Here is an 18,767-nt window from a genome sequence, read left to right as displayed (position 1 = left end):
GGCAGAATGAAATTGAATATTGGAAAATATGTGACAAAAAAAGAAAATAATAGATTAATAAAGTACGGTAAGGTCACAGTGATGTTTTTCCTTCATTCTCTGCTGCCCTTATAAAGTTATATAGGTAATAAAAAACAGCATGATGGAAGCAAGGAGGAAGTAAATCCCTTTTCTGCTGCTTTCTCATTATTAAGCAGTGATTTATTTAAGGTCAGCAGCATTAGTTAAAGCAAAAAGCAACAGATTGACTATCAAAAATCTGTCAAAGTAGGAAAAATGAAATATATTAACATGATGAAAATAAATAAGACTAATTTGTATGACTGTTGTCTTCCTCCTCCTCTAGTCCTGCCTCTCTTCAAATCAGAGACTTCGTCTCACATGGATTGAAAATTTCTCACGCTTTCTTTTCCCGTTTTGATTTGACAAAGAGTCAGAACTGATCAGAAATCAGCACTGATGAGAGGCAGCTCTTCAGCACTTAGTTAAGATGCTGCTTGGATAGATGGGAGTTAGCTTGAAGCAGTGCTCCCCGCTGGGATCAGGGATGAGGTAATTTGCACGGGGGCGTTAGGCTGAGCAGAGGTGGCTGAACCTGCAGCCCCTCCAGAAACAGTCCGTGCACCCTCTCCCCCCTCTGCGGCTACTTCCTCTTCATCCTCGTCATCATCATCTGTAATAAAAGTGAGCTGCGGTCAGATAGAAGACAGAAAACTAGCAAAAAATCTGGTAAATAAGCGACAACCCTTCACCTCCGATAAAGTCGATGCTGCTTAGAGCCTTGCGTTCTCTTCTGAAGTCGACTTTGTAGTGATCCATTTTCTCATAACCGCTCTCAACTTTATCCAAATGTGTTGTACTGGATGCCTCTCCAATCCTGTGGGTAATTGATTAAAATAGAACATCCATTGACTAGATTTCAGCATCACACACTCAAGTTAGCACCTCCTGAAATATATTCATATGTTTGTGATTTTCAGCACTTTCCACAGGTTATTTCAGGATGCCGCAGCTCAAGATAGTTATGTGCAACATTACGCAGAATTATTTTTCACTTCAGCCAGAGAGAAGGTGTGACTTTGCTACACAGTGTAGCAGCACATGTTGATTTAGTGAATCATTCATGAAAGGATCAATAAGAAAAATAAAAAATACACTTTCAAAACCACAGCAGCAAGAAGGAAAACACATGTTTTGGCCTTGCAGATATATATTTATGTGGCTGTAAATTAGGACTCACTTTTTTATAAGATCTTTTGCAACCTGAAAGAGACAAAGATTCACATTTTCAGATGACAATAGAGTTTAGTTGTAAAGATACAAACTCAAACCGTTCTTCTGACCTGTAGGAAAAGAGCCATTTCTGTCTCCTCCATAGTTTGAAAGCCTCTCTCCACAATCTTGCAGCTCTCCTCAAGATGGTCTCCGTACTTCTTTGTCAGGCTCTGTATGTAATTCACCTTCTCTTCCTGCTCTGCCGTCACCTTCTGACTCATCTCCCTCTTCTTCTCCTCCAGCATGGAGTAGAGCTGATCAAACTTTTCACACACCTTGGTCTTCTGCCTCTGACCGTTCTCCTGGGATCCAGAGAGTTAGACGAGGAAAGAAAAGAAGGAGAAAGACAGGAAATTCAATCCACATAAATAATTTAGGTAAGCTGAGTGAGTGTATGCAAATGTAATTTGTGGGAGATAACATCTGTGAATATTGATAATCGAAGACAATTGCAGCAAGTTTTTTTATTCCCCACTAAGGTTTTTATAGCCCTTTACGCTTTTGATATAATGTCCGACTAATTTATTGTTTTTTTTATTGAACTTTTGAAACATCCAGCAACAGAAATGTTCATTGTTTGTTCAATGTCTGTCAGATGAAGCAGTTTTCATTGCTTGCCAAACATCCTCTTTTAGATCTAGGTCAGGACTTTGATTAGGCCATTATGACACATGATGAATATGCTTAATTGAAACCATTCCTCTACAGCTCTGCCTGTATGTCTGCGTCGTGCAGGACAGTAAACTTCTGTGCCAGTCTCAATCTCTTTTGCAGCTTTGGATGGAAGAAGGGGAACTCTGAGCAGGTTCTCTGCTCCTGCTTCTTGGCTTAGCATGATGTGCCATCACCATGTTGGACTGGTTTTTGGATGCAGTCTTTGCTTTAAGCAGCTCATATACAGTTTTGCACGGAGGGCAAAAAGGTGGTCTTACCTGCCTGGAGCAATAAATGAATCTCTCCACATGCTTTGACATGTGGTAACTTCCCTTAATGATGTTCTATTTGCCACTCTTCTAAAATAATAGACTTTTAAAGCACACCAGTAATAGATATCCTGCCATCAGATTATTCCACCTGAGCTGTGGATTTCTGCTGCTCCTCAGTAGCTACCTGGATCCCTTGGCTGTTTCTCTAATTAACGCTCCCCCAGCCCAGTCTGCCAGGTGGGTTTGTAGCCTGCAATGCTCTTTTCATGAAAGATTACTCACTGGCATATTCAACGCTTCCCTAGATGATGGCGCGAGTTAAACAGTGGTAGGTCAAGCCTTCAAAGCCTCCAATACTAGCCTAAAATCTATCAGCAACGCTAACCTACATTCACAACCTAAACTTAAATTTTCTTCTATCCAGCTTAATTTATTTATTACAAACTATCTGTTCTCTTAATTTCTTAGCATTTCTCTTGGCTTAGGTTCTTTCATTACATTTATGTAGTTGCTATACTTTTGATCCAGTCAGATATCAGCCTTAGTGCGTTACTATGGTAATCAAATCTGCCCAGGGTCTTCAGAGTCAGCAGTACTGGCTGATGTTACTTTAACAATATTATTGAGGAACGTTTTCTTCCGCAAATCAGATTTCAGGACCAGCTAGTGGGCTGACCTAAACGTCACAACTTTCTGTCCTCTGATTGGTCAGTTTGGGCAAAATGTTTATAGCCAATTAAGCAAGCAGCAATCTGCATTTTAGATCCGCTTTAGTCAAAGGTTTTTCTGGCTGATACTAAATGGAGATTCTAAGTCTTCCTGCACAAAAACAGAAGGATGGATTTTGTTTATAAATAACCAGCATCTGTGGTGAGTGTGATATATTTTATTTTCATGCTATATGCTTGATTTTCTTCTAATTAGATGCGTATTGGATCTGAGAAGAGGTTTGGCGTTGCCTTAGAGGTATAGAATTTGATCTTTTATTTCCGGGTGGATCATCTATATAAGTGGTCCTCCTAATTGTCAATCATTCTGGTGATATGTTTAAGTAAGGCCGTCCCACATGCTCAACCCGTTAGCAATCTTTTTCTGCGCATGCGCACTTTCAGATTCATATCTGTGGTGGGCTACAGTTTCTTTGAAAATGGCCGAGGGTCGTAAGAGAAAAAGTGTTTACAAAGTGTATGAGAAGAAATGAAAAGCCTCAGAAGAGGCAGATACAACCCAGAATGCTTTGCACGGAGAGCTCTATTCGCAAAACACTCTGAGATTTGCTGTCACAGCGGCCCACTGTCGCCGTAGCCTGTCGCTACCCGACAGAGCCGACTAATAACAAAGATGGCGCAGGCACTGCGCAGTTCAGGAGGAGTTACGTCACCAACGGGGCAAAAAGCAGTGATCACATGTCCAAACGGTAAATTAACTGAGTTCACTATAAAGTCCACTAAATAGTCCCCGCTCTATATAGTGATTGAGGTATTTTGAGGTTTGAGTGGACGTTCGGACACAGTAAACTTGTATGAGCTATGAGAACAGCACATTTTAAACAAGGCGTGCACGAGAAGAAATGGGCTCGGTCATGCTCTTATACATGACTTTTGTTTTTTTAAGTGGAGAGGGCGGATCTTTTAAAAAAAATCCTCCACAACACCTTTAACTGGGGTTCATTATTACTTAATCTCTGTATTCACCCTCACACTAACCTTCCTCTCGGTTATACCTGTGCTTGTTACATTTCATATTTGAATACTATTGGTTCTTTATTTTATTAAAATGTGAAATTGATGATATTGAGCCCTTGACACCCCAACACTTTGTATTACCAAGATAGCATCAGCATCCCTTGATTTCCAGTTGTTACACATTCAGTGAAAAGGAACCTTTGGCAAGCTCTTGATCAAGGGTTTAAAAAGTACCAGATGTACAGCCTGCCACTGGAGTTCACTAATGTTCTATAAAGCACCCGGAGTCCTCTAAAGTGAACATGTCATGCTTTTAAATCAGTCTTTTGCTTATTTAAATCCTTCAGTTGTGGTCTGTAAGAAGTGTAACTGCAACGCTTTGGTCTGAATTCCTCACTATTGTAGCTCCTCAGGTGCCCTTTGTTCCCCTGCTCTTAGTCGGCCTTAGAGCACCTTGTGTTGGGGAGGCCTCTTTAAATGCGAATGAGGAACTTGATATCCCATCCCTCTCCAGCTCACAGAATGTTTCCACTCCACACCTTTCTGCCATTTCTGTAGTTTGATGGCAAATATATATTTATCTAACTGAGCAGAAAGCAATAGAGGGTGTACATTGTTTGGGCTAAGACACCAAACCAGCAACTATTTTGACTTTCCCAGTATGCGCTGTGGAATACTTGAGCTTGGAGTACAAGAATATTTGCTAGAATGAAAATCATGGATTCATGAAATTAGTTTTCCAGACGTCCTGGGACTTGTTTAGATGTTCCACAGCAAATGCTGTGACTTTATGCCTCAAAAAAACACACAATGAAGAAAACTGAGTGGATTCAAATATTTGACCGAATCAGAAGATACCGATATCAATGCAGTACCTTGAGAAACTAAATAAACTTTATTCAAAGTTCAAAACAAAATGAATTTCAAAACTACAAAAGTAGATTTTTTTTTATGAATTGCAACTGATTTAATAATCAGGTAATTTCCAAATGGTTAAAATAAACAAATTCTTACAGGGCTTTTGAACTGAAAGAAAAGGGAATGCAGCCTGACTTATGGAGAATGGGCAATTTGGGCTTAGATGCCTTGCCTAAGGGCATATACGCATATAGTGAACAAGAATTATGGAATTTAAACCCTCAACCCTTTTTTTCTACAAGATTACTATTCCTCCCTTTGACTGTAGTTGCCAACAACCTAAAGGTAATAGGTTGTACTGGATTATGCAATAGTGTCAGAGTAAAGCGCGCTGAAAACAGAAACAATATGAGGTTCATCATTAAATAAGTATTTTCTAATGATTCATTTTCTTTACACATTTTGAGTTGATTTAACACATAAAATCAATTTAGAAAAACATTGAGGCCTGTTTCTGTTATGGTCTCTGGGGTTTTGCTTTTTTTCTGCTCTGAGTGAGCATCCTGTCACAGAGAGGAGCTTTGCTGGGGGCTGGGTCAACCCGTCTTGCTGCACATCTGAGAACATTTCTCAATCAAGATGACTAGGATGTATATAAGGAGGCGAGGGGTCATACTTGTTTGAAGCATTTATCAGTCTTCATCACCTGCCTGCCCGCTCTCCAGCATCACGTCTCCTGAAAGTGTCAACGCTCTCGGATCTCACTCATATTCCCCTCAACCGCTTGGGTACGGTCTGCTAAGACCTCTGCATGAAATTCCTACAGATCCATGCTACCTCCCCTTTATCACTGAAGTAAGTGGTCTTGGTGGTTTTTGTAAATAAAACATTAAAACTCACTGGTTCTGAATGTGATTCTGCATGTGAGTCAAAATCTACAAACCAACATCCCTGTTTTTCATGTGTGGAAAAGGTTAAGCAGCAGCATTACTTTTGCAAGGAGCTTTACAAGACGCGCTTCCTTCCTTATGTCTGATCTGAGTAAAGTTCCTGAAGGTGACACATGGGGAACCAAAATAGATACAGTATTTTCTGAACTAAGTCTAAATGTGAAAGAAACCAAACAAAGGCTGACTGTTCTTCTCCCCATTGGTTACACTGGTTGTTCTCTCAATGCTACAGAGTCAGAGCATGAATCAGGTGTTTGAGGCAGAAAAAAAAATGAAAGTGAATGAAGAGAGTAAGCGGAACACAAGGCGGCACTGAACTCCAATTTTTTTTCTCTCTCCTTTTGTGTGAAGCCCACAGACTGATACAGAAATAAGCAGATAAAGTAGTTGTGACAAGGGCATGTTACACTAGTGGGTAAGGCTCTACAGGTGGGTTAGTGCATGCACAAGTTTATGACTGCTGCGAGCAGCAGAATGCTGCAGGAGCTTGACACCAACCTCTACGACACGACAAGCTTCCTCTAGCTGACTTATGATGCCTTGGATCCTGTCGTGGTTCCCAACCATCATGGCGATCCCGTCACTCAGTTCAGTCTGGAGGCAAAGGCAAGGTGGGAGGGAGTATGGCATTAAATCAGGGACACTTTAAACCAGTTATTGACATACAAAAAGAATGACCAACATTTTTCCCTTCTATACAAATATTTACTTTGCCTTTAAGTAATTTGATAAAGCTAATGTGACAATATCGCATCAGTTTAGAATTAATTCACAATTGACCAACACAAGTCTGGTCCGTCAAAGATAATTTCCATATTTCTGAAGCCTCCGCTTTGATCTATTCATGAATGTTTAAACACAATGGGAATGTCCAACCATCATACTGGTCAGAAAGGAGATACATTCTACATCTAAAAATCTTAAATATTTGTTTGTGGCATAATATCTGCATAAACCCCAAAACAGGAAAGAATGACTTTGTGAGAAGCTGTCTAAAAGCTGTTCTGTATTTGGATGGGCTGAAATGTTGCTCAGCAAAGAAGAAGCCATTATTCCGAAAGATTAATTTTAAAGGTTTAATTTCATTGAACTGAAATTGAAAGTTGATTGTGATGAAAATTATGTTTGAAGGATATGCTGGTGAAGATTCTCAGTCATCCAAGTCATAGTCATTCCAAAAAAAGTAAAAAAAAAAAAAAAAAATCCACTGGACTTTGTTTCAAAGTTTGAAGATGTTTCACTTCCCATCCAGGAAGCTTTTTCAATTCAAAATGTCAGAAATAGAGTTGAGTTTGAGGCTCTTATACATAGTCCAACAGGCCTTTAAAAAACATGCAAATTGAAACAGACGAACGATTCCACCCCTTTGGAATGGGAGTCGTTTGGTTTTTTTGTTAGCCTGCAATGCCCCATACCTGTCTATATCTCTGAAAGTGGGCAGGCAGATTTGCATGTTTTCTAAAGGCTTTGTTGGGCTACTGTATATTAGCCCTGAACTTAACACTATTTCTGACATTTTGAATTGAAAAGCTTCCTGGATGGGAAGCGAAACGTCTTCAAACTTGGAAACAAAGTCCAGTGGATTGTTTTTTTAACCTTTTTTGGTATGTTTGAAGTAAACGAGAGGACTTGTACAATCCTGAAAGTAGTATTTTGTCATAAACTATATTATATATATATTATGTAATGTGGAAAGCAATATTTAAGAGCCATCCAAAACGTCATTGACCTCAGATGTCTTTCCAGACATAACTGGGATATGCACCTACTGTAGGTTCCCTGCATTATGGTCAAAGACTTAAACTCATAGTAACTAATAATATACTTAAACTCTATTGGAACTTAACAGTGTCCAAAAATTTGTTCTGTTATACCCAAAGTGTTTAGGCCATGTATTGCTGTTTAAGCCAACAAGTACTGAGGTTATATAGAGTTCTGAATTAAAAGAAAGCCGTAATAAAAACATGGAAATTATTTTATTATATCTCCTAGTTACTGAATTTAGGTAAATAAGAATAATGGGGGTTATCCTAACAGACCCTAAACAGAGTAAGTTTAGTCTGATTTACTGTTGATCTTGGAGAAATTAAAAGGTTACAGGTCTTTTAATACACTGTTTGCTCATCTCTGGTTTCAGCTGTATTCATATCAATGAAAGTGTTCTTCAGTAAAGAGAACATTTGAAAACACTAAGCCCTCACCTTCTTTGTCTGGTAGACGCTGCCGAGAGGCGCCACCTCGCAGTCTTTGTGGGCCCCGAAAACCTTACACATTGAACACGTGGGTACGCCGTGGGTTACACAGTAAATGTTGATCTTTTCCTCCCCGTGAACGTCACACATGGGCGTTTCTTCCTTCTTCTCTGGTGTTGGCCTGCTGCTGCTGTTAAGGTGTGATGAACACAGCAACACCTTTCTGTCATTTCACTGCATACTGATGTGACATGTCTAGTCACTTTGATAATGTCACTGTTACAAACCTTGGCAGATTATGGACGATCCGTCAGACATTCTTTTCCATTAATGCCTACACTGTCAGGAGGGTAATCGATATAGCTGTGTGCTGATGAGTGCACAGGTATAGGATTTTTACACTATATGAATTAAAATGTATAATAAGAGTCTAATTCTTCTTTAATTTCTTGAGCTGGGACATTATCTCTCAATTAAGAATCTTAAATCTGAGCTGGGGTGTTGTGGTTTTATGCTTAACAAGCTTTTGCTATCAGAAACATCCTGTAAGCCAACTCAGCAAAATGACTTTAAAGCCATAGGGGCTTTGACTTTATTAATAACTGGGATACTTCCTTTTTCTTCCTTCTCACACTAATGAAGGTACAACCATCAAGTCATGAACAACTTACTGCCTTACAAAACTATTCACCCCACATGAACCTTTTCTTATTGTCTTTGTATCACAGTATCAAACGTCAATGTGTTTTAGGAGTCAGAAATAATATAAAGTAAAAAGTCATTTAAAAGTGAAAGGAAATGGAAAATGGTTTGACTGGGCCATGGTAACAAATAATCGTGCTTTAATAAGCAGCACTGGCTCTGTGTTCACAATCCTTGTTTTATCAGATGGTGAAACTTCTCAGTCTCCAAATTAGTTTTCTCTAAAACATCTCTGTATTTAGCTTCATCATTCTTCTCCCTGCAAAATAATAGATGCTACTATCATGATTCACCAAAGTAACGGTGTGTGTGGGTTGATATGTAGTGTAAATCATGTTTCTCATGTCTCCAATATGGCAAACTGCAAAAAGTACTTTTTCTGAACTTCTTTTTAGATCGGAGAGTTTCTCCAACCTGAGCTGATGATTTCTGCAGCTCATCTAAAGTAAACTCCATTTCCAGATGACAGATTGAACCATGTACTATAAGATGTGTTAATGAGGCTATTTGTTCACTTTGTTTTCTAATTAAAAAGGCCCAGCAGTGGTACCCACCCTGTGATTAAATTACACCACTGTGCACCCTATTTAACAGTTAAGTGATTTGGGAAGGTGACTGTCTGGAGTGGAGTTGAAAGGGGGGTTAAAGAAAACTGCATGGCACAGTTTGCAGATACAGCATTTCCTTTCACTTGTATGCATGTTATTATATTTGCAATCATCTGCAAATGTGTATTACTGTATCACATAAAATAGAAATGAAATACATAAAGGCATGTGGTTGTTGTATGATCATATGTTGGCAAGGCGTGGTGTCTGCTTTGTCTCACCTACTCGACCCCTGTTTGAACATATCAATGATATTCTCAACCAGGAGGTTCCTCTGCAGGCCGTAGACGCCATGCCTGTCCAGGACCACCTCGTGTCTGCAGGACGGGCATCGGAAACGGCCACCGGACGTCAATGAGCTACTTCTGGTAGGAAGATAGGGGTTTGCAGCCTGGAAGCCAAAGCAGTTAAAACCCTATTTTTAGTTTTTTTTTTTAGCAGGGCTGTGATGGATGAATATAGTAGCTTCCTTCAATAAACAGTCATCAAAAGCTAATCCAGTGGATGAACAGAAAATCAAAACCATAGTGTTGAGAAACAGTAAGTGGGTTCATATGGTGTAAGCAATGTGTTGATTCAACTATAACAACTTACTATAACATTTCTAATGTTCATTTATTTCATCAAAAAGGTTCCAAAAAAGGATATTCAAGGGTAGGTGGTCCTTAGGTCCTTAACTAGCCGTATTTTTTGTCATTTACACATAAACTTGTGTTACGTTTTAAAGAGATAACTTTAAAACATTTCAGAAAGAACTCTAAAATAGTAGTATTCCAGTGGGAGGCATACATAAAAGTGTCTCTTGGATTGAATATGATTTAAAGTAAAAAATGAGTGGCTTTCATTTGTTTTCTTACCTGAAAAACATCATTGGCACATTTTCTACAAAGGTTGTGCTGGCAGGGTAGGATCACCACGGGCTTTGTAAACATTTCCAAGCATATGGGACAAATCAGCTGCTTTTCCAAGTTCTCCATTATGTTAGCTACAAGAAGTCAACCTCAAACTCAGACTAAACTCAATCAAACTAAAGCTTTGGTAAAAGTGACGCTGAGTCACGCGATAAAAAGAAGAGAGTGTACGGTCCAACTCGGTTGGTGTCAGTTCTTTTTTAAGCCTGGCTTGCTATTTTTACCGTGGCCATATTTGAAACTGAGCAGGCCTGCATTCAACAGCTGTCTAACAGCTTCTAAACATGCCCTGTAGAGGGTGAGTTAGGGTGATGAAATGATGCTGAAGCTAAGAGAAATGTCACCTTTTCCCTATAAATGTGTAACTTTGCTCCCTGACTGAGAGCAAAATTCAAGTTTTAAGCTCAAAAAACAATATTTTGACTTTACCGAAACCAAAAACATGTTGCTCAATATGGGTAAATATAAATAAGCAGAGCTAAGAGCAAGTCATTATTTCCCAACTCAGTCTCAATTCAAGTCACGGGTTAAATCCAACCCTACATAGTTTAAATTTCAACACAGTGTGTCCTGAGCCTCCCTGATCCAGGACAGAAAACCCCCAAAACATGTTAGTTTTGATGTCACAATGCATAAAAAAAACATTCTCTATTACTGTTTAACTTATTTCTTGAAAGTTTCCCCTTTTGGACTTCTTTTTGGGTTTTCAGTTATTTATGTCATTCTGTTTTGTTGGTCACTCATTTCGTTTCAATTTTGTGTCTTTCTATTTGTTTTCTAGTTATGTTTAAGCTGTGTTGCATTTTTTTAGTTACTCTCTGATGCCCCCTTGTGCCTGTCTCCTTTCCTCTAGCTCCCGTCTAGTTACTTCTATCCACACCTGCTCCATACCAGCTAATTAGCCCATTCTTTGTCCCCCATGTATACTCCTGTGCAGTTTCCTGTGCTGGTTTCTTGTTGTTACTTGGCTCCCCATGAGTGTTTTCCACTGATGTCTGCTGATTTTTGGTTTCCTGTATTTTAGTTCTTGGATTTTGTTTCTGTTAGCTTTTTCATTAAAACAGCAAAACTCATCTCAGCATTTGGGTCCTCAACTAACTTCCACCAAACCATACAAATGCAATGGACTGTCTACATATATTCAGATTGTATATGCTGGCAGGAGAGGGTAACTAGAGTGGTTCTCCTTAATGTATTTTAACCTTTATTTAAAGAATAATATTGTGGGTGTGTTGCTACACTTGAGCAATTTTTTTGGTTATTCCACCCACCAGGAATAACTTGAGCTATTTGAAGATCAGGTGTAAATATAGTGAGCAGCATATATTGTACCTTCTTTATCCTTTCCTAACATATCTACATTATCTGCTGTACAGATTTGTTTTAATATATTTTAAGAAAATTGATGCATAAGTATTTTTTCTGTAGGAATTCATGTTGTAATGTTTCTTATTTTTACTCTCTTTTATACGTTGAATTACCAGAATTTGTGTCCGTCTGTCTGATAACATAATTTTAAACATTAAATCATGTTATTAGCCAAAAATTACTCAGTAGGCTACTTGTGTAGCCGTTTTACCAAGACCTTTTTTGCTCTTAAGTAATTTCTTGGATCACTACTTTCTGCTTTTATTTGAGTAAAAAAATATTAAAGTAGTGCTTGTAGATTTTTGGCTACTCTACCCACCTCTCCAATCTTGTTAATTGTTTGTCGAATCAAAGTAAGATTTGATACCCCCCGAAAAAAGAAATTTGTTAAGTGAAATACAGGTGTTAGTGTTAAAGATGGAGCCCAGATGTAATCTTACTTGGCACCTACTCCACCAGTATAACACATGTCTGTGTAAATTCTCAGTCATCAGGGTCATTGCAATTACAGAACAGGTTTAAATCAGAGGTGCCCACTCTGGATAATTACATGCTTCAAGGGATTTCTTGACAACAAAAATAACACAAATATGTCAGGAAACCTCTTAAGGCATGTGGTTATCCAAACCGAGATAAGGATATACATTTTGTCAGGACGCCTTCCTGCTTTTTCCTCCAGCTCAAACACTCAGCCTATAGCACCAAACCACAGGTGCTATAGTCAGGGCTATGCTTACAGAGCTGATTGAGCCCTGAACATCTGGCATTTTATTTAGTAAAAAATGTTATCCCCAAATAATTTATAGTCCTTTCCAAAGCAAAAGCTCTGATTTTTTTTCATTTTTGTGAAGCATGAAGCAGAATATGTTTAACAATGCGTAAAAAAAAGTATTAAATGGATCTAAAGTTGTTATTGAAATAATCAAATAATCATAGATTAAACTGATTTCTATATCCCAATTTAAATTTAAAAAACATTTATTTTTTTATTATCAAAAGTCGAAGCCTAAATCTGAAACAAGGTCATCTATAAGCTGTAAGATTTTGTTGCTATTCAATTGGCCAAATAGAGCTTCTGGCCAGAGAAGTTTGTTCAGTTTCCAACAGGCCCTTGTCCAGATGATTAGTTGGCGCTGCATTGCCGCAAGTGATCGAGAGAAGTGGAGCAGACCGCCAGGAGGATCAAGGTGCTCGTAGATAAAATGCACAGTGAGAAGAAGAGGGACCCTCTGATTACAATTACTGGACCATTAGCATGTTCAACATGTCTGGACAGACCAGCAGAGATACATCACTTTTACTTAGGGCCTAGAGGGCTTTTCTCAGAAGACATAGACACGGAAGAGGGGTGGTGTAGGGATCTGCTGCTTCAGATGTGCTTGTAGCTCCACTTCCGCCTAAAACGCTTTCTCCCACGTGGATGATTACATTTCTGCTTGTTTAGTTTTATTTTAACACAGTCAGTATTTCACCTTCTTATTTTAAACCCTGGAGAGAACAGTGCTGGTGCTGCCCCCTTTCAGGCCTACCTCCTGAAAGGTCGATCTTTGAAGAGGCGGACCTTGAACAAGGACCAGATGTAGGAAATAGTGAGAGGAAACTCTGTGCTGAGGTCTTACAGCACCTCTAAGAGGGAGGCAAGAGACTGACTTAACCGCAAGATCCTGAAAATGCCCTTTGAAAACCTCTTTTTACAACAAGAATTTAAACATGAGAATTTGACGTGTCTGTATGCATGTTCATGTGGATTTAACATTAGCAAAAGTAGCAGTTTACCATGGTTCCCCTACCATTATTCCATATTCTCTTAGACAGGTAATAAGGTAACAGAAGCAGGGACATTTACTAACTGCCTGCAGGAGAGTCCCTGATTGTTGGAACTGCGGCTTTGGTGTAATAGAGACCAGAGTGGTGATGTGGGCCAGTGTCAGAGGTTCGCTGTGGCCAACATACAGCTTCCAGATGCACAGGAAAGATTGGATGCAACTCCCTCCTCATCAGGGCTCTAACATAATTTCGTCCCCTCCCCCAAGCAACCTGCTGGTGTCACAGTTGTGTGGCCCATGACCCTATCAACTCCTCTTTCACTTCCAGCTCCTGTGCTACAGCTCCAGTTTTTTGTACTGAATCCTGACTCAGTGGTAATGGCAGAAAAAGTGTAGCCCCAGCCACTCCATTAAGGTGTAGTGGGGGATTTTCACAATTTTTTGAAAAGACCCGCCTTCTGCACTTAAAAAAAAAAAATGCACATGCACAACCCTGAACCCGCTCCTCAGAGGGAACATCTATTAAATGCATGTGATAGCATGCATTAAATTAAGGCACGCTCCAAAAGAAGATTAGCAATTTTTCCACTTTGTCAGACTTACTACCAGTGAGTGAAAATGGGTACGAGTATGTAGGATGCACAGCTCCAGCTTTGTATCTGGTAATGGGGTAAATATCGGTAAGCAGAGACTGCAGTTGCTTACGATTGCAGATGTAATGGTGAGAAAAATTCCTCTTAAAACCCACCAGAATTTATAATGACTGACCGGACCTTATTTATACCCCAATACATGGCATATTTCAACATGATGGTGAGCCGTTTAAACACGACACCAATAGCAAAGCAGACAGTGGAACTTTTAATTACTGTGTTAATAACTGTGTATAGTTCATTAGACGGTTGATAAAAAATACACTCAAATAATATGTTTCAAACTGCAATAAAGATCTTAAAAGAACTATGTATTTGAGTATTTTATTTTTTACTCTACAACTTGGAATTATGGATAATCCAGAGTGTTGTACTTCATATGGGGCCCACCCAGATAATCTTGCTTTGGGGCCTATTGTTGTGTCATGCCATTGGTGTGGTAAAACAGGGAAAACTCCACTCAATAATCTGGAGCTGGATGTACACCTGTAAATACTTTATATAGATGTAGATATTTAGAACAAAGCATTCAGTTATACATTTAGATGTATATTTTTTGTTTTGTATACCTGTACTAGACTAAACAATACAATTATTTCTCGTTTAAAATGGGCATTTAAATTATCTGAACTTCACTTGCCACAGTACATTAAACTATATACCACATATAAAAACTGCAAAATATAGGCATTTTATTTGAAAAGGTTTGATTTCAAAATTTTAAAGAGGGCAAAATTGAGTAAAAGTATCTACGAAGAGCTGCTTTCCTTGAGGGGAATAAACTATCGTATATTGGCGGAGCAACGACGCAGATTGAGGTTCGTGGGTTCGAGACCACTGTTGGACAGCAAATGATTAGTAAATAGATTTGAAATATGAATTAAAATACGCGAAATATTGTCATTTGGGGATCATCAAAAGTCGTTTCTTTTGTGCATTTTTGTGTAAATTTGCCAGTACCACACGGGCTAACTAGCCTTCAATGCATAGCTAGCGGAGTGTCACTTAAGAGGCGTTGGAGTGTCGTGCAGGCTAGCCGCAGGATAGCCGAAGATTTAAGAGCATACACTACTTTATGCTCGCACAGGAGTCCGCGAGAGAGGCCGGGTTACATAAACGCGCTAAAAACATGTAACTCTTAGAAAAGTATACCATGTTCTCTACCCTGATGGTGATAGCACGATATTGCCACTATGTTTGCCCGTCAGTGGCATCTCCCTTCGATAGCTCAGTTGGTAGAGCGGAGGACTGTAGCGGATACATAGTAATCCTTAGGTCGCTGGTTCGAATCCGGCTCGAAGGAGAGTTCTTTTTTGAAATTTCTGTAAACAATTTTACCGACGTTAAAGACCTCATTTGATAAAGGCAACAAGTAGAGAAGAACAATTTAACATAATTTATTGACTCTAAAGGTTTAATTATTCCATTATTTTGGCATTATTTCTGAATATTTTTTGTTATTGTAAATATTTGTATTTGACTTGCTGACAGCCGGATTGAACGGCTGATATATCTGTTAAAATTAGCTTCATTTTAATAACCAAAACAATGATTCTGCTTCCTCTTACCTCCTTTAAAATGTCAATTAATCCGTAAAATTTCTTAGTGGGTCTACTTCACTGAGTGACAATCACTAAATAGGGTCTGTCATTTAGAAACAATATTTGGTTTTCTTTTATTTTGCTTTATATCAAATATTGTTGCTGCAAACTTGTAGATATACTTTTAAATGATGACTCTGGTTATAATTACCATTTTTGAAGAAGAAAGTATAATGCTTCACTCACAAATCGAGCATTTTTTGTTTATTAAAATATATTTTTTGTATTTTTCCTGATAATTATGTGTTACCTGTTAAGGATTGTGAGCTACTATATACATCTTTTTTATTTTAGTGCCTACATTAACTTGCAAAAATATTCTCACCAATAAATTTCTTCTCAATATACTCACAAACATCAATATTTAGATCCATATTTGGTCACATATTCCATTACCGTGAAGCTTAAGGAATAGGATACATATATATATATATATATATATATATATATATATATATTTTTTTTTTTTTTTCACATATTCCAACTAAAAAGCAAAAGTAAAAGTTTTTTTTTGACTTGCAGTTAAATCAGCCTCCTTTTCTCTGATTCCTTTAGAGTCTAGTGAACCTCTCCAACTTCAAGTCTGGAAGAAGTTCAAAGTAAGGTTATAAGCAATTTCCCAAACATGAAACACCTAACAGAAAACAGCGATGTAAACCTATAGGACATTGCTGTCCATCTAAACTGATGAGACTAAAGGTTGGGCAGGGGGAACAATAATTAAAGCAGCTGAGAGATAATGCTAACTTTGGAGGAAGTGCAAGGATCAGCAGCTCAGGTGGGAGAATCTGTTAACAGAAATATTATTAGTGATGCACTTCATAAATAGGACCTTTATGGAAAAGCAGCAAGAAGAAAACTATTGTTGAAAGAAAGCAATCTCCCTGTGATTTAAAACCAAATTAATAAATCAGAGATGTCTGTTAGAAGTCCACATCTTTGACAATATTTGAATATTTTTGACCTGGACCTGGTTTATGACTAAAACTAAGCTATTGTGCATTAAAAAAAACTTACTACTACTTGAATATCCAGATCTTCAAAGCAATGCTGAAGCTCTTACAGCTGCAGCTGCATCTGTTTTGCAAGGGATATATTTCAGTCTTTTTTCCCGTCTTGAGATAAATGCAGGAAAAAGAAAACGAATTGGCTTGAAATAAGGCCTTATTGCTTGGCTTAAAAATGCTTTAATATTTTTAGTTATTTTTATGCTACATTTTATTTCAAATATAGTTTTTGAAATATCTGATAGATTTAGTACCTTAGATTAAAGACACTTTTTTAAAAACCAGTTTGTGACCCATCGGTGCATACCTAATATGCCATTTACCTCTGACTAATACAATACGACATCCGCATGTTGCACCTCTGTTCCCTTTATAGTAAGGATGGAAATGCATGCAGTGCTCTTCACACAGAAGCGTCAGTCAGTGAGTCATGTTTAACCATTTTAGACAGATATTGTTGAAAATAACAAACGTCTTTTTTTACTCCCTCTCTCATTCACTCCCGCTAATTTGGGCCCCATTGTTTTTAGGAATCCATCCAGGGACACCAGAACGCAGGTGTGGAGCCACAGCTCCAAGCGTGTACCCAGTTAATGCCTCAAAGGTGAGAAAACATTTTAAAAAAAAAACATAATTTTTACATTTAGCTCTGAAGCATAAAAAAACCCTACCTTGTCTGATTTGCAAATTTATTGAAATGCCAAAAAAAAGCAATCTTATTAATGGTTGTCAGTCCCCTCCTCCCTAACTTTCTCTTCAGTTTGAGTGCTTCTCTTATAATGCACGATTACCCATTAAGTGTCTCTTTTTTTATAATTTTTATGAGGCTATGGGAACGCCAGTTTATTCAGCTTTAATCATTGATCTTTAAAAAGCCTGAACTGGTCTGATTACGTGTTCATTAACGAGTGAGGACAGCTCCGGTCCTCACCATTTAACTGATGCCTAAAAGTGAATTCAGATGAGATCAATTAAGGAGATGTTCTGGGTTGTGTTTGTGCGACTAAAGTGAATTCATAATTCTAAAGCTATTACCGCCTGACTCATAATATTGCAGCGCCGGCTGGCAAAACTCCAATAAAGATTGACAAATTAAGAGCAGTATGGAGATTTCTTATAAAGATGAAAGGCTAATATAAAAGCCAGACAGTGCTGCCTTTGAAGCTGAAAGAAGCCGCTTTAGAGAGCGCAGTGTGAAACTCCTTGCTCAGCTGTAATTTGAGGATGTATATAGCAAAAGGGTCTGCCGGCACTTCCAAGTTACACGAGAGGAGGTTATACATGCATGTAGCTGCGCTCAAACGGCTCACTCACAAGATAAAAGTGTATACAGGATGAGAAAAGGAAGCAAGAGCAAAGGGGGCCATCTGTTCTCTTGTATGAATATTTCAGATAGGGGGAAGTCAGAAGGCAAGCAATCACTGGCTGTGATTTAAGAAGGCCTTTGTATAAGAGCGAGGTGATCTTTCTGTCCAAATGTACTTGCAGACATTTAGTTTTGTCTCTGAAAAGTGGTTACGCACTAAATGTGAATCTATTGTTCCCCTCACATGTACTACGGTTTAGGGGAGGGGAAAGTTTTAACCCAAGTCACTGGATTCAGCTTCAGCTTCCCCTTTAGAATTAGACAGCAGAGTCCATTTGTATGCCATGTGTATAAAGTGAGGGGCTAGGATCACTTTCCTGCTGATAGGTTGTCTGCCATATGTTTTCTTTCCTATGTCTGCTGAGTAAAAGCATTCCCTCAGCATAATGCTGCCACCACCTTGTTCCAGAGTGTAAACTGTTGCTCTGCTTTCTGGCTTTCTGCAGGCTCTTCAAAAAAACAACCTCATCTTAACTCTATGTTTCCTGGAGTACATAACTACTGGTTCTCATGCCAGCTGATTGTCCCATCTGATCTCCGGCTCTGCAGCTCCTCCAGTGTTACCACAGGGTTTCTGGTCGCTTCTGGCCATAACTTTTTGGACTAGTAGTTTTAATTTTTGTCCCATCTTGAGATGATAGCCGTTGTATATTGTCTTATAACCTCTAATTTATATTCTCTTCACCCTATCTGCTGTTCTTTTTGGGCTTCATGTTGTTTGTCTAATGTTCTGGACAAAACTTATACAGTTGAATATCGCCTTTCTCCTTACAATGTGATGTTTGTCATGTAAAATGTTTGTCTACATCAAGTTATTTAGGTTCAGTTTGTGGGGATTAATCTAATCTAATACAATTTGTTGATATTTTTGCATTCATTATTATTTTTAACAAATTTTT

At 38.4% G+C, this 18,767-nt stretch overlaps 1 protein-coding gene and 1 non-coding gene across 2 annotated transcripts; one reads left to right on the top strand and one right to left on the bottom strand.

Annotated features, from left to right (window-relative positions):
- trim55 (tripartite motif containing 55) lies at positions 1-10,278 on the bottom strand. The gene is made up of 8 exons (XM_015384373.1): positions 10,054-10,278; positions 9,418-9,587; positions 7,896-8,076; positions 6,193-6,288; positions 1,344-1,577; positions 1,241-1,263; positions 753-877; positions 1-673 (listed from the first exon to the last, which is right to left on the bottom strand). Exons 1-8 carry the CDS (start codon positions 10,171-10,173, stop codon positions 513-515), a joined length of 1,110 nt encoding a protein of 369 aa, XP_015239859.1. The 5' UTR covers positions 10,174-10,278; the 3' UTR covers positions 1-512.
- Positions 10,279-15,111: 4,833 nt separating this feature from the next.
- On the top strand, positions 15,112-15,197 carry trnay-gua. Its single transcript is given in 2 exon segments — positions 15,112-15,148; positions 15,162-15,197. It is a non-coding gene; the product is annotated as a tRNA-Tyr (tRNA).
- Positions 15,198-18,767: the final 3,570 nt, after the last annotated feature.

Source organism: Cyprinodon variegatus, unplaced genomic scaffold (genome assembly GCF_000732505.1).
Source record: "Cyprinodon variegatus isolate N-32 unplaced genomic scaffold, C_variegatus-1.0 Scaffold311, whole genome shotgun sequence".
NCBI lineage: Eukaryota > Metazoa > Chordata > Actinopteri > Cyprinodontiformes > Cyprinodontidae > Cyprinodon > Cyprinodon variegatus.
This window is presented reverse-complemented; position numbering and strand designations above follow the sequence as displayed.

What these genes read in the sequence shown, in the direction of transcription:
- trim55 (XM_015384373.1), bottom strand. Translation starts at nt 10,173, where the DNA reads ATGGAGAACTTGGAAAAGCAGCTGATTTGTCCCATATGCTTGGAAATG. An exon ending in GCGTCTACCAGACAAAGAAG is followed by an intron (nt 6,289 to 7,895) that starts GTGAGGGCTTAG and finishes CTTTGCCTCCAG; the next exon opens with ACTGAACTGAGTGACGGGAT. An exon ending in GCAAAAGATCTTATAAAAAA is followed by an intron (nt 878 to 1,240) that starts GTGAGTCCTAAT and finishes AATTACCCACAG; the next exon opens with GATTGGAGAGGCATCCAGTA.